General features: G+C 61.6%; 1 protein-coding gene across 7 annotated transcripts in view; it reads left to right on the top strand.

Annotated features, from left to right (window-relative positions):
* Window positions 1–8,086, top strand: part of PAK4 (p21 (RAC1) activated kinase 4) — a 42,920-nt gene extending 34,834 nt beyond the window's left edge. For all 7 annotated transcript variants that reach the window (XM_046682207.1, XM_046682211.1, XM_046682208.1 and 4 more), the window contains 7 exons: window positions 1,095–1,550; window positions 1,767–2,195; window positions 3,278–3,411; window positions 3,702–3,828; window positions 4,954–5,079; window positions 6,415–6,549; window positions 7,090–8,086. In XM_046682207.1, coding sequence (XP_046538163.1) covers window positions 1,095–1,550; window positions 1,767–2,195; window positions 3,278–3,411; window positions 3,702–3,828; window positions 4,954–5,079; window positions 6,415–6,549; window positions 7,090–7,245 — 1,563 coding nt within the window. In that variant the 3' untranslated portion in view covers window positions 7,246–8,086. The remainder of the gene's footprint in view (window positions 1–1,094; window positions 1,551–1,766; window positions 2,196–3,277; window positions 3,412–3,701; window positions 3,829–4,953; window positions 5,080–6,414; window positions 6,550–7,089) is intronic.
* The last annotated feature ends 7,083 nt before the right edge of the window (window positions 8,087–15,169 follow it).

The raw sequence follows: 15,169 nt of genomic DNA, 5'->3' as shown, positions 1-15,169 counted from the left end.
TCTGCGTACCAGACACTGCTCTAGGTGCTGAGATTCTAGCAGAGCAGAAGCGGACAGGGAGAAGGAATGGCTGCCCCCGCGAACATCCACGGGGAGCGGGCGGTGGATGGCTGCACGCAGGCTTTGTGTCAGCCGCTTTTAAGAGCTCTAAGAAAAAGAAAGCAGGGAGAGGGTAGGCATGTCGGGGCGGCATCTTAGACGGCGTTGGTCCGCAGAGGCCTCTTCCGAGAAGCTGTTTCCAGCAAAGACCTGAAGGAGGAAAGGGAGGAGCCGTGGGCACACTTGGGGGGAGGTGTTCCAGGCAGAGCAAACAGCCCGTGCAAAGGCCCTGACGTGAGAGCATGCCTGGTGTTTGAGGAGCAGCGAGGAGGCCTGTGTGCCTGGAGCTGAGTAGGGGACAGGGGGCACCCTGGAGGCTGTGACTACAGTTCTCGAGGGAAGAGATGGCCATGACCTGGGTCAGGGTGGTGGCCATGGTGGATGAGGACTGAGTGGATTTGGGACACTTTATGCGGGCATTTGCATTGGCCGTCCCCGCTCCTGGGCCCTCCTGCCCTCTCCTTTGGGGCCAGTCCTGTCTGACTTTCCCTGGACCCCGCCCTTGGCCTCTGGGGGAACAGAGAGTGGTCTGGGGGTTAACAACCCTGGCAGGCTGCAGAGGGCGTGTGCCAAGCTGTGCCCTGGCCCCAGCATCCTGTAATTTGCGGTTCTCCGGGGCTGATTATGGGGTGGCGTGGCCTCTGCCTTCCTCCCCCTCCACCCCACAGGGCAGGGACCTCCCCCAGCCTGGAGAGCAGGAGAGAGCCAGGGAGGTGCTCCTCAGGGGGGCAACCAGCCCGGGGGGGTGACAGCCTGACTGACAGGAGGGATCTCCTTCAGCTCCTCTCCTTCGATGGACGTCTGGGTGCTGGGGGAGGGGCTGCAGGGGCCCCCTGGTGCCGCCCCCCGCCCCCATCATCACCCCATGGCATTTCTTCATTCCGTCTCTGTCTTGTCTCTGTGTGTGCTGTGTTGTCCTGTCCTTGTGTGTTGGATCCACGTCCTGTGTCCCCCTCCTTGCCCGGCCCCCGCCCTGCCATTGCCCCGGACCCCAGACCATCGTGCGGGGCAGCAAAGGCGCCAAGGATGGGGCCCTCACCCTGCTGCTTGATGAGTTCGAGAACATGTCGGTGACCCGCTCCAACTCCCTGCGGAGAGACAGCCCGCCGCCGCCCACCCGGGCCCGCCAGCAGAACGGGATGCCCGTGGAGCAGGCCACCACAGCCGGAGGGGGCCCGGAAAAAGTGGGCCACGGCCGGGTGGCTGGGCGCAGCGAGGGGGGTGGCGGCAGTGGCGACAGGCGGCGGGTGGGGCCGGAGAAGAGGCCCAAGTCTTCCAGGGAGGGCTCAGGGGCGCCCCAGGAGTCTTCCCGGGACAAACGCCCCCTCTCCGGGCCCGACGTCAGCGCCCCCCAGCCTGCCGGTCTGGCCAGTGGGGCAAAAGTGGCAGCTGGCCGGCCCTTTAACACGTACCCGAGGGCTGACACGGACCACCCGTCCCGGGGCACCCAGGTAACCCATCCCCCTGCCCCAGGACCCCCCATCGTCCCCGGGCCCAGAGCTTTCCCAGGGTGGCCCACCTTCCAGCTCCAACCCGTGCCCAGCCCACTGTCTGTCTCCATCCTGACTACCATGTGTCTGTTCCTCAGCCGGGGCCCCTGTCTTGCTCTGGGAGCAAAGCTGGCCCCCGGCCCCTCTGCTGACAGCCGCCTCTCTTTTCTGTTTCAGGGGGACCCTCACAACCTGGCCCCCAATGGGCCCTCAGCGGGGAGCCTGGCTGTCCCCCAGTCCTCCTCCCGGCCTCCCGCCCGAGCCCGCGGCCCCCCCAGCCCTGGGGTGCTGGGCCCCCACGCCTCCGAGCCCCAGCTGGCCCCCGCGGCCCGCACCCTCGCGGCCCCTGCCGCCGCCCCCGGCCCCCCCGGCCCCCGCTCGCCTCAGCGGGAACCCCAGCGAGTATCCCACGAGCAGTTCCGGGCTGCCCTGCAGCTGGTGGTAGACCCTGGGGACCCTCGCTCCTACCTGGACAACTTCATCAAGATCGGCGAGGGCTCCACGGGCATCGTGTGCATCGCTACCGTGCGCAGCTCGGGCCGGCTGGTGGCCGTCAAGAAGATGGACCTGCGCAAGCAGCAGAGGCGCGAGCTGCTCTTCAATGAGGTGGGCCTCGAGCCCCCATCTCCACCTCACCCTCCTCCCCGAATTCCCGCCAGGGCGCCTGGTGGGGTGAGGCTGGGTGCCGGCCCATCCTTTCTCTCGCTCCTCGCCCTCCCCGGGCTGTCACGACATCTCCCACGGTCTCTGTCCGGCCCGGGCCCCTCACACAGCCATCAAGTCCCGAACTGTCGCCCTAAACCTGCTCCGTCTGGTCCCTTCTCAGAGAGGCCCCAGCCTGCCAGCCCCGAGCAGCCCCACCCTCGCCTCCCCTCCTGGGCACCCCCCATTCCCCACACGCAGGCCTGCCCTGCCCCCTCATTGACCCTGGGGCGCCCCCTGGTGCCCTCAGGATAAAGGCCTGGGCCCTGTGCCGGGCAGTGGAGATAGAGCCCCATCCAGGCCCCTCGTCCTGTCCTGCCTCCGGCTTGGCGCTTGGTGGCCTCTCTGGGGGGCCCTGGTACAGAGGCAGCCTCTGGCTCTTCCCCAGAGCGCCTGGTGTCAGGAGCAGCCCCAGACTCTGATGCTGGAGTCCCAGAGGACCCAGCCTGGACTTGTCTGAGCTCCCCATCTCTTGGCACTCCTCGGCTGTGCCCCATAAGCTGTCCCCGTCCCCAGATGACAATGCTCCAGTGGTGCCATGAGCTTCTGGTTAACGTGGCCCCAGGTGTCAGAGCCTCGTGGTCCCCACCTCCTCCGGGCTGGGCCTTGCTGGGCCCCCTGGGTTCTAACCCCGGCTGATGCCTGCTTGTCCTTCTGCTCCTGGCCTTGTGCTTACACGCCCTCCTCCTACCCCGTCCCAGCACCAGCCTGGCCGTCAGGGCTGCACACTCAGCTCAGGACTGGTCAGAAGTCATGATGAGAGATGTGTGCACAGGGGTGGGGGCACCCAGCATGCCGGCCTCAGGCCCCAGGCTGCCTCTGAGGTCTGTGGGCTTTGGCAATGGGGAGGGCAGTCCAGGGTGACCCCGAGGGTGCCAGGGGGAACCGGGCCTGCAGTGTGGTGGGGCCTGAGCCCGGGCCCGAGAGGGTGGCAGGGTGCGGCTGGCGGGCCCGCTCCAGCGCGTTGACTTGGCCCCCGCGCGCAGGTGGTGATCATGCGGGACTACCAGCACGAGAACGTGGTGGAGATGTACAACAGCTACCTGGTGGGCGACGAGCTCTGGGTGGTGATGGAGTTCCTGGAGGGAGGCGCCCTCACCGACATCGTCACCCACACCAGGTACTACCGGGCAGCGGGACTGCGGCAGGCACCCGGCCTGCTGTCTCCCCAGGGGGTACCTGGTCCGCTCTCCCATGACAAGGCTCATCCCCTCCAGGCCCCTTGGGGTGGGGCCATGTCTCAGAGCCAGCAGGGCCTTGTCGTCTCGGGTCTCCAGGGCAGGGCCTTGTCCCCCTCAGGGTCCTTGGGGCAGGGCCTTGTCCCCTCACGTCACCGCGGCAGTGTTGTGCTTCCCTCAGACCCCGGGGCGGGGCCCTGACTGCCCCAGTTCCTCACCCCCACCCCTGCAGGATGAACGAGGAGCAGATCGCTGCCGTGTGCCTGGCTGTGCTGCAGGCCTTGTCTGTGCTCCACGCCCAGGGCGTCATCCACCGGGACATCAAGAGCGACTCCATTCTGCTGACCCACGACGGCCGGGTGAGGAGCGGGCTGGTTCGGGCTCCCCTCCGCTGTCAGGTGGGCCGTAACCACAGTCCAGCACCTTGAGGAGCAGTGAGGTTACCGCCCTCAGGCAGCAGCCCCGGGCCAGGGGCCAGGTCGGCGGGGTCTCTGTCCTGTGATCATTAGGGCTCGGGCTGGCCGGGGCTCTGCCCTCAGCACCACACGCTGGGAGCTGGAGTCTAGCCCTGGGCCCAGAGGGGGCGGCCAGCCACAGCTCTGGGCCACATGCGTCTCCCTCCACTGAGAACCTGTTCTAGCCGAGCACCCAGGGTGGGCTGTCGACCCCAGTCCTGTCTCCCGTCTTCTGGACTGAAGTTCTGAATCTGAGGTCCGTGGATGGGGCTCCCCGTGCCCGGAACCTGCATTTATGTTCCAAGAGTGGCCCTGATTTTCAGTGGGGGGAGCCGTGCCTTTCACTAATTCTTGGTGGTGGTTTGCTTGCCATGCCCCAGGCCGGCTAAGCCAGTCAGCAGGGTGGGGCTCTGTCACATTGGGAATCTCAGCCGGGGTCCCTGAGCACCTGGAGATGTCCTCAGATGTGTTTGGGGGCCATCTGTGAGCCTTGTCTGCACACCATGTGGGATGCTTCCTGGGGGCAGGAAGATCCATAGATACCTCAAGAGTCTGAAAAGGGCCCACGGTTCCAGAAACTCTGGAAACCCTTGGTTCTGTGGACATGGCTGTTGCAGAGGCAGGCTGCGTCCCCTCCACCCCTCAGGCAGGCTGTGTCCCCTCCACGCCTCTGCCAGGCTGCGTCCCATCCACCCCTCGGGCCGGGCCACGTCCCTCTCATTCGTGTCAACTGTGGATGTGGACTTTGGGAGCCCGCCTGGTCTCAGCCCCTGCCCAGCCTTTGGGACCTGTGGGACGCAGGCCACTGCCCCTGAGCCCAGTGCGGAGGAAGGCAGCTGGAGTGATTGAGGAGGTGACACACTCGAGGGTCCCCTGCCGGGAGACGGCGGAGCTGCCCAGGGGTCTGGCTCTGACCTCTGGGCTGCATGGTGGAGACGCAGCGGTCCGCGGCCAGGGGCTTGCATGAGTGGCCACCTCTGCTCACCTTCCCCGCCAGCACCTCTGACCCCACGGCCTGCCCTGCTCCAGGTGAAGCTGTCAGACTTCGGGTTCTGTGCCCAGGTGAGCAAGGAGGTGCCACGGAGAAAGTCACTGGTCGGCACGCCCTACTGGATGGCCCCGGAGCTCATCTCCCGCCTTCCCTACGGGCCAGAGGTGAGCCAACGGCAGCCCAGTTGCCACGCTGTCAGCACCGGTTTACACGGCGACAGTCCAGAACAGCTGAGTGCTGGGGACGAGGCGGGCGCAGTCTAGGAATGGGTCGCTGGGGACGGTTTTGTGGGAGAGGCAGGCATGCGTGCACGCGTGCATTCCTGATGGGGGACTAGTTCAGAGCCAGGCCCAGTGCTTGGCCACGGGAACCGAATGCTGAACAGCGGTGGCCACGGCCCTGCCTGACAGCCTGGTACGGGGGCCACAGGCTGGCAGGCTCCTGGCTGGTGTGGTCTGAAGATGCTCTTGGAAGCATTCCCAAAAGAGAGCCCTCACATAAAAGTCTGAATTTCCATTTTCTGTCGGGAAACCAAGAGATCCGGCCCCGTGGAGGCCAGATTCCCACACGTGAGCAACCAACAAGCACCGAGGGGCCACCCTGCTTTAGAAAGGGCAGGGGCACCTTCGTCTTGGCCACACTCCTCACTCCTCCCTATTACCTGCACCAACCTGCTTCAGTCACTGCCATGACCTGCCTGGCCCTGAGGCCTCTGAGCTGTGGCCTGTGGCCCCAAGGATTTCTCCACAGTCACTCAACAAGACTTGACCCAATGACTGGCCATGAGAAAGGCACCCTGGGAACCGTATTGTGGGACCTCAGGCTGGAGTGGGTCACTCTGGGAGAGGAGGCTGGTGTGATTCTGGGGGGATGTCTCCATCAGGAGGCCTGTAAGCGACAAAACCAGCTTAAACAAACTTCTCAAAATGTGAAAGCTCTGGGTCCCTAGAACCATGACGTTTGGGGGTGACAGGCTTCAGGCTGGCTAGCTGGCTGTGCACTCTGTCCCTCCAAGCTCTGGTTTTCTCAGCAATCTTCGCTCAGCCAGGCCCACCCCTCATGGGAGCAGAGATGGCCCGGCCACTCGGGGACACGTCTCCCTGTCCTTGAGTGCCACCGTTTTCCTAGATATTTTGGTTAAGGTCCCAGGGTCGACTGATTGGCTTTGCTTGGGTCATGTGGCTGCTCCTGAGCCAATGACTGCATCCTGACTCTGCTGATGGGGACCTGGTCACGGACCCAGCAGATGCACCGTGGACAGACAGTGAGGGAGGGGGTCCCTCAGGGGAAGCCGGGGGTGGTTCGCAGAAGGTGCTGGAAGCTGGGTGGGCAGGCCCTTCCGCAGGCTCCCTGGGCGAGGAGGGCTTGGGGCTAATGGGCTGGCATCCGAGAGAGCGTTCTTGCCCCAGGAACTCCGGGAGCTAGGAGGCGAAGGCCAAACTGGAGGCTGTCCCTCTGTGGGCTCCCCCATCACTGGCCTGCCCCTGTCCCCACTGCAGGTGGACATCTGGTCTCTGGGGGTGATGGTGATTGAGATGGTGGACGGGGAGCCCCCCTACTTCAACGAGCCACCCCTCAAAGCCATGAAGATGATTCGGGACAACCTGCCGCCCCGACTGAAGAACCTGCACAAGGTGGGCCCCTCGGGCAGGTGTGAGGGGGACAGCGCACCAGCAGGCGGGGGCTGGGCACCGGGCGGCCTCCCACCTGGCAGAGTAGCTGGGCTGCTGGTGGCCCTGGGCTGGCGCTTCCTGTGCACTGGGTCCGTGTGTGTATGTCATCCCCCCTCTCCCCCACCCCCGGCCTCAAGTGTCTGTGCAAGCGCAGACCCGCTGTGTGCTCATCATCCTGCGGAGCTTTGCTTGGGCTGGCCTGCTGGGTGCACGGCCAGGGCCCGGGGACAGCCTTCCTGGGGCGGAATCACCGGGTGAGAAGGGGGTGCCTCTAGGCCCAGCTGCCGCCGGCTTCTTGCCAGACCTGGAAACTGGGGTGGCACTGAGCCCTTGGGCCCAAGCTTTAGCCGCCTGGGACCTCTTTGCTCGTCCCTGGGCCTTCGGTGACGTCAGCCTGTTTGACAGAGGAAGAAAGGGGGCCCACGGCGAGTGAGCAGAGGAGCTGGCACTCAGGCCAGAGCCGGGACCTCTCCTCTGACCCTGTCCCCGCCACCTCCACAGGTGTCGCCGTCTCTGAAGGGCTTCCTGGACCGCCTGCTGGTGCGCGACCCCGCGCAGCGGGCCACGGCAGCCGAGCTGCTGAAGCACCCGTTCCTGGCCAAAGCGGGCCCGCCCGCCAGCATCGTGCCACTCATGCGCCAGAACCGCACCAGATGAGGCCGGCGCCCCGGCCTGAACCAAAGAGCCCCTGCGGGCCCCTGCCCCGCCGGAGGCCAGTGGGGGCACCGTCCTCCAGCCTGGGAGACACTCCGTGCGCCGCCCTCCTGCCAGGGGGATGTGCCAGACCCTACTACTGAACTCCAGTTTGGATTTTGTGACCTTTCAAAAAACACAGGGACTCGTGGGAGCAGTGAGGCTCCCAGGACCCCCCATCCTGGGGACAGGCCCTCCCTGTTTCCTGTCCCCAGGAAGGCTGGGCGGCCCTCCCATCACTGGAAGTCTGCAGTGGGAGCCGCTGGGGGTGCAGAGAACACTATGAAAGAGGTGTGTGTGCCTGCACGCTGTGTGTGTGTGTGTGTGTGTGTGTGTGTGTGTGTGTGTGTGTGCGTGCGCGCGTGCCCACGTGCGGAAGGCCCAGCTCCTCTGTCCTGCGGCCTGCGTGGGCCTCTCTGAGACCTTGCCTGACATACAGCCCCTCCCCCTGAGCCGGTGCAGGGGTCGATCATGAATGTCTGAAGTGTGGCCTTCTCCCCCCTGCACCCCGCCCTGCGGCTGGCTGGGGAGGCAGGAGTTGGGGCTTCCCGCCCACCCCAGCCTCCGCGGAAAACGACTACTGCACCTGGACAGCCTCTTTTCTAGAAGTCTATTTATATTGTCATTTTATAACACTAGCCCCCGCCCCCACCTGGGGACAGATGGTCCCTGTCCTGTGGGGTGGCACCGGGACCAAACCACTGCTCGAAGAATCAGGTTCCTGCACCCCCACCCCCCACCCCCGGTGCAGCCCCGCCTCCCCGCCCTCAAGTTAGTTTTACAATTAAAACATTTTCTTGTTTCGTGTGGTGTGTGTGGAGGCCCTCCGTGTCCAGGCCGTCTCGGGGTGAGGCTCGGGGAAGGGGTCTGGGGTGGGGGAGCCTGGCCCCCCAGGATCCCAGCCCAGCTTCCGGCAAGGGCCGCGTCTGTGGGCGATGGGGAGCTCCAGGTGAAAGCAGGCGAGGATGCTCCCCGCCCCATCCGGACACAACTGACGCACCCCAAGGCCAGGATGGGGCCGGTGCACCAGAGTCCGTGTGCCGTGGGGACCAGTTTGCCAAATCTGCAGTTTGCTAGAAACACACTTTAAAGGATATTTGTCTTGAGCATTTTCAGTGGGTAGGAACTGACCATTGGTGAGATGATGTTAGTAAACTGGCCATTCGGCAAACTGGTCAGCGGGCAGGTGGGCTTTCAGGGGGCTGGCTGAGGCCGATGGACCTGGAGCTGCCATTGGCCGAGTCCTTCTCTCCAGGCCAAGGCCTGGGGGGCTGAGCCTGGCCCTCCACGAGGAATCTGGTGGACATCGGGGTGATAGCACTGCTTCTGCCTTCTCGGCCCTGACCGCCCAGGCCAGTGTGGCGCGTCTTCCCCAGCGCCTGAAAGGGGTCGGGGGCCACAGCAGCCTCGGGGGCAGGTGGGAGGGCAAGGAGTGCAGCCCCCCTTGAGCCCTCCGAGTGTCACTGGCACCAGGGGCCTCCGCCTGCTCCGTGGGCGGGAAGCGTGTGTTGCAGGCGGGGCGTCTGCCTTAGCCCACGTCCCCCGCTCTGCACGTCACCCCCACACTGTCCCGCCCGACAGCACCCCTCTCCACGGGCCCTGAGCTCCCCCAAGAACTGGGCTTGTGCTTCTGGGGCCAAGAAGATGTGGGATCTGGAGAGAATCACAGAGATGCGGACGTAACAGCGCCGCCTACTGCTGCTGTGCGTCGCACCGCTTAACGACGGGCATGCGTGCTGAGAACCGTGTCACTAGGTGGTTTCGTCGTTGCGCGAACGCCAGGGCGCATGCTCGCACAAACCTACGCGGCACGGCCAACCTCACACCTGGCTCTGCGGGACCACCGTCGTAGACCGGAATGTCGTGCAGTGCACGTGACTGCATATGAATGTTTGAGGCCTGGGTGAAGCGGGTATATCTCTGGGGAAAAATATGCCAAAATTGGAATAAGGAGAAATAGAAAATAAGAAAAGACCAAAATAACAGCTCCCCACACACGTGTATAAAAGAGGGGAAAAAAGCCTCAAGCTTGACTGCTAACGAATGAGTTCTAGACTGAAGCCTCAGGTAATTCCTACCTTGTACAGCTTGTTCCAGAAAACAGAACAAGAGGGCGGCTGCCCGGCTCTGGGGAGGCTGGTGCGCCCGCGCTTCCAGAACCGATGTGGGAGGCGAGAACAGAGCTATGGAGTCCCCGGCGGGCCCTTGCGGTGCGGAGCCAGGGTCTTGGGGCAGCTCCAGGAGGCGCCACCCTCCAGGGGAAGAAGCCGCTCGAACACAGCACGACGCTTGCCCGGTCACATGATGTCACACTGTCGGGCAGGTGGCTCTGTCTGTCTCCGCGGCGGCGCTGCTGTTAATGTTGCCTTCACTCACCATCACTGCATTGAAATGGTTGTGGTTGGCTTGGGGGGAGTTCCTGGAGACCCCTACTTCCCTCCCGCTGGCACCCTTGCAGAAGGGACTCCCACAGCGCCTGTCAAACCCTCTGAGTGTTACAAACGGGGCGCGTGATCTGGGATGGGGGTACACAGGCGCTGGGAAGGCTGGAGGAGCCAGAGGGAGGGACCAGCCAGTAGTCAGTAGAGGCAGGAAGCCGCCACCCACGGGGCTGGAGGGGGCAGGGCCGGGGCACCCAGAGGCCAGGAGGGAGGCCTCAGGCTGTAGGTCAGAGGCGTGTTTACAGACACCCAACAGGAGCGACTGAAACAAGTCAGACCAGTGGTTCTTCAAGCACGGTGCCCGAGCACTGGCTGGAAATGCAGATTCCCAGGCACCACCCCAGGCTGAATCAGAGGCTCTGGGTGAAGCCCGGCGATCTGTATTGCAGCACGCCCTCCCAGGGATTCTGATGCTGCTTGAGTTTGGGAACCATGAGATCTACGGTCGCTCTCTCGTGTGAAAGGCCCAGAAGCGTGGGCCTCAGCCCCGTGCAGTCCGCGGCGTCCCGGCCTCCTTCCATCTTGCAGCTCCTCCACTCTGGGACCAGTGCCTCCCTCAGGGGGTTCAAGGGAGGACGGGACGTCCCTTTAAGGACGCGACCAGAGGTTGCACCACTGCCTCACTGGCCGGAGCTTAGTCACGCGGCTGCACCCGGCGCAGGGGAGGCTGGAAATGCGGTCTTCGTTCCGGGCGGCTGTGTGTCCACTAGAAATTCTTTGAGCATCGAATCACGAGTGGCGCTCCCCTCCTGCTGTTCATGAGATCCTCCGGGCTTCTCCCCACGGACCCAAGTGTATGCAGGAGCTTAATGTTTGATAAGGGTGGCCCCACACATCAGTGGGGGAAAACAGGGTGTTTAATGACAGTGTTGGAGAAATGGGTTCGTTTTGTGGAGAAAGAGAAAACTCAATCCCTACCAAATAGCACAAGAAAAGGCAACCCTAGACCTCGGCTACCTTGGGCAGTAGCCACTAGCCACATGTGGCTGCTTGATTTTAAATGAAAAGGAAATAAAATTAAGCGTTCAGTCCCTCGGTTGCACGGGCCACGTTTCACATACTCAGCTGTCACTTTTGGCCAGCGGCTACTGATTAAGTATGAAACCTTCCATTTTCTTCGTTCTGTTGGACACTGTTTCTCTAGACGGAATAAACCTCACTGTGACAGATAAACCGTGAACCTGATAGAGGAAAATACTGGATGACCCAGGGGCAGAGAAGGGCTTTTTGTTTTTTAAGTTTGACGTGGGTTTCTATAAATCTAAACTGACAGGTTATCAGTGCGAGAGAAGGACTTTTTAAAACTCCAAAGGAACAAATTATAAAGGAAAAAATAAATTTGATTCTATCACAATTAAAAATTTTTGTTCGAGGAATGACATCATGGGCAAATGGCATGGCCATGTTTCAGCATGGGAGGAAATATTTGCAGAGTCTAACACTGATGGGATGCTTTTCAACGGGAAAAAGAGCAGCCCTTACAGAGAAATGGGTGAAGGACGTGAACAGGCAACTTACAGAAGAAAAGAATCCAAAAGGCGGAGGAGAGTGTGCACAGGCTCACAGTTATAAGAGAAAGGCAAATTCCGGCAGTGAGCTGTCATTTTGACACCAGGACTCTGGTAAAAACATATCGAGTCTGGCTTAGTCGAATGAAGTACTGTACACAATAATTCTGCTGCTGGGTGACTTCCCAAAGAAATTCTCATCCAGGGCCATGAGGGAGCGTACAGCCGGATGTCCGCTCTCGGGGGGGCTGGAGGTGGCCTGGGGGGTCCACCCCAGGGGGAGCGAGTGGAAAACAGAGGGGAGACCAGTGATCCATGGAAAAGGAAAATGAACATCGATAATACCAGCCCAGGGGTGTAAATGACAAATGATGGATGTAAAATGGTCCTCATTGTGCAAGACCAAAAAGAGAGACCACTTCTGTATCAGAATGGCACCCAGCGGGGAGGGCGGGGGGAGGGAAAGAAGAATGAAGGAGAGAGGGGTCTTGGGAGGAATACAGGCCTTGAAGGCCATGACGACGGTCTGCTCTAGAAGCAAAGGGTGACCCCCTTCAGTGTGGCTTGGGGCTTGGTCACAGGTATTTACAAGGACAATTATCCAGGTGATCCTAATGTGCAGCCTGGCTTGAGGACGGGAGGACAGCAGTGTGTCTGCCACAGGAAGTCACTGTCGGCCTCAGACCTCACGCCAACGCCCCACAGGGAGAAGGGTCCAGGGAATGACGTCACGCCTTCCTCCGTCCCACAGATGCCGAGCCTGAGGTCCAGGGATGGGAAGGGCCCTGCCCAGGATCACACAGCCTCGGAGGGCCAGGCCTGCAGTCTTGGGTCCCTCACTGGCTTTCTGTGTCCGGCCTCGGCTGCAACAGCGACCGGGACAGACATGCTCCAGGAGGCTGGAACTCTGCGGCCCCGGTGCCAGACAGATGACATCGGGGAGCGGAGAAGTGGCCACGCACACGCCCCTTTGAAGAACAGCAGCTTCTCAGGCCAGTGTGGCCTTGCAAGCATTCAGCCCCCCTGATGCCAAATGTTCTGATTTGTCTAAAGAAATCCCCATTTTCATGTGAATCTTGAATCTTAAGGGTAGGCGACTAATTCAAAACATTGAACCATATCCTGTGGTCCAAGCAAAATCAAGGTGACGGTGACAATTCCTCAAGAACCACTGGGTCCGGGGTTTCACCGAGCTCCTGGTTTAACCTCGTTGAACCCTGCAGGCGGGGGAAGGGTGCCCCCTCCCCCAAACAGATATGTCGGCGTGGAACATGAGAATGTCGCCTTATTTGGAAAAAGGGTCTTTGCAAATGTGAGGGAGTTAAGGATCTTGAGATGAGGTCATCCTGGCTTATCTGGGTGGGCCCGAGGCCCAGGGGCCCATGGCCTTGTAGGAGAAAGACACCCCGAGGAGACGCCGCATGAAGACGAGGCAACAGCGGCGGCCCCCAGAAGCTGGGAGATGCGAGAAGGACCCCCAAAGTCTTCAGAGGGAGCGGGGCGCTGGGACACCTTGGTTTCAGGCTTCAGCTTCCGGAACTGTGAGAGAACACGTTTCTGCTGTTTCAAGCCTCCGAGTTTGTGGCAATCCATCTGGCAGCTCTGGGAAACGGATGCAACCTCCCAGCCCTCTGAGGAAGCCCCTTCCTTGTCCCCTTTTACCGCCGGCAGACTGAGGAACAGCGACATGAGGTCACAGCCCGAGGTCCCGCAGCCGGAGAGCGGCGGAGGTGGGTGTGAGCCCAGGCGCCTGGCCTGGGAGCCTCTGCACTCGACCACCACCCCACGGGCTCCTGAAGAACCAGGCAGGCCCCTCCCTCACCCTAAGGACCACAGGCCGGAGCAGAGAAGCATCGACCTCCGTCTGCTGGGCTGCCAGCCAAGGCCACGAGGGCCAGGCGCCAGAGGGGACCCAGGAAGAGAGGCGGTTGCTCCGGGAGAAGACTTGGGGCTGAGGGGTGTTGGGATGGAGGACGAGACGGGGCAGCAGATAGGGGCCCACCCTGTGGTTTGGGGAGGTGGGGACAGCTCAGAGCCTTTCCTGGAAGACCAAAGGCATCTACGGAAGCTTGGGGCCCGCTGGGTAAACCGTCAACCTCTCTCCCTTTCTGCCCCCCTCCTTCTCTTCCCTGTATGCTATCTCTTTCTCCTTTCTCCATCTCTCTCTCTCGGTCTATTGTTTAATCTCTTTTTTTTTTTTCTGAAGAAGATTGGCCCTGAGCTAACATCTGCCACCAATCCTTCTCTTTTTGCTGAAGAAGACTGGCCCTGAGCTAACATCTGTGCCCATCTTCCTCTATTTCGTATGTGGGACACCGCCACAGCATGGCTTGATGAGCAATGTGTAGGTCCACACCCAGGATCCAAACCCACAAACCCTGGGCTGCTGAAGCAAAGCACGTGGACTTAGCCACTGTGCCACTGGGCCAGCCCCTACTGTTTGATCTTATTTAGTATTTGAACAGGTAACCGAAGCCCATGGTACAAAATGTAAAAGATTCCAAAGACAGTAAATTGCAAAGTCAACATCCCACCCTCCATTCCAAGCCTCTCAGGCCCCCTCCCCAGAGGGCAGCCACTGGTATAAGTTCTTGTATCTCCTTCCAGAAACGTATGCACATGCCAGGAAATACCTACACGCATACGCAGATCTCCGTCCTACTTTGCACAGATTTTACCATCACATGCGCGTCCTTCTCCGCCTTGCTTTTTTCTCCCTGATGCTGGATCTTGGTGGTTGTTCCTGGTCGGTACATCGACAGCAGCCTCGCTTCTGTTCCTGGCTGTGTAGTATTCCACGGAGCACAGGAACCGTGAGTTACTGACACAGCCGCTGTCGACAGCGTTCGGGAAGCTCACGGTTGTTTGCTGTCGGAAGCGACGCCACAGGAGAGATGTCACACACAGCTGATATTTGGCACCTGGGTATGCCTTCGCCTCCCTCCTCCCCCACCTGCCACTGGACTCCCACCTGCCCTCAGCCCAGGCAACGCCTTCTGGGTCTCTGGGACCCTCTGGATCCTTGCCCGGCACTGGTCAACCCTGGCCCGGGTTCTGTAAGTGTCCCTCTCTGCGTCTACGCTCAGGCTCTCTAGATCTCTCTACCGCTTGCTCTCTGGCTCTGTCTGTCTGTCTGTCTGTCTGTCTCCATGTTTTTGTCTCCCTCCTACCACCCTTCCTCCTCCTTCTCTCATTTCCCACCTTCCCCAACTCATCGCTGCCTCTCTGTCGCCCCCTCCAGGGGGCAGCTGGCTCACTGCACCCCCACCTCCCCTCCCCCGGGGTTTATACTGGGGGAGGCTGCCCCCTCCCCACCCCACCTTCCTCCCACCCCCAGCCCCCTCCTGACCCGGCTGGGCTCTCCCACCCCCACAGTCCTGGCGGAGAACCCACGAGCTGCTTCTTCAGGTGCCCGGCCTCCGGGACCCCCGCCCCTCTCTCTCCCAGCGGGACGGGCCTAGGAGGCGCTGACACTCCTGGGGGTCCTGGTTTTGCAGTGGGAGCCGTGGGAGCTGGACTTGGTGGGCCGGCCGTGGTTCCTTGGCGGGACAGAGCCTCGTCCTCCCGCCCGGCCTGGCCTTCTTGCCCTCCCTGCTCGGCAAACTCAGCCACCAGTCCGTGTCAGCACTGAGCCGGGAACAAACCAACGACCCACCCAGGGCCCTGCCCGGTGAGGCTGACATTCTCAAGGGGTGACACGGTTCATGACTGAGTGAACATACCCACACGGACGCAGGTATTTACAAATCACACCAAGTTCAGGAAGGAAAGAGCGGGGTGTGGTGATGGAGAATAGCAGGGGGTAGGACACAGACCTGGGCTGGGGAGGGCCCAGGTGGCTTCACAGGGACCAGTGGGGAACAGCCACCAAGATACACTGTCAGGCAGAATAGAGCAAGAGGGCGTGTGTGTTACAAAGAGGGGACATTCAAATGGAGA

Source organism: Equus quagga, chromosome 13, assembly GCF_021613505.1.
Source record: "Equus quagga isolate Etosha38 chromosome 13, UCLA_HA_Equagga_1.0, whole genome shotgun sequence".
Taxonomy (NCBI): domain Eukaryota; kingdom Metazoa; phylum Chordata; class Mammalia; order Perissodactyla; family Equidae; genus Equus; species Equus quagga.
Note: the sequence above shows the minus strand (reverse complement) of the source record. Positions and strands in the feature narration are given on the sequence as shown.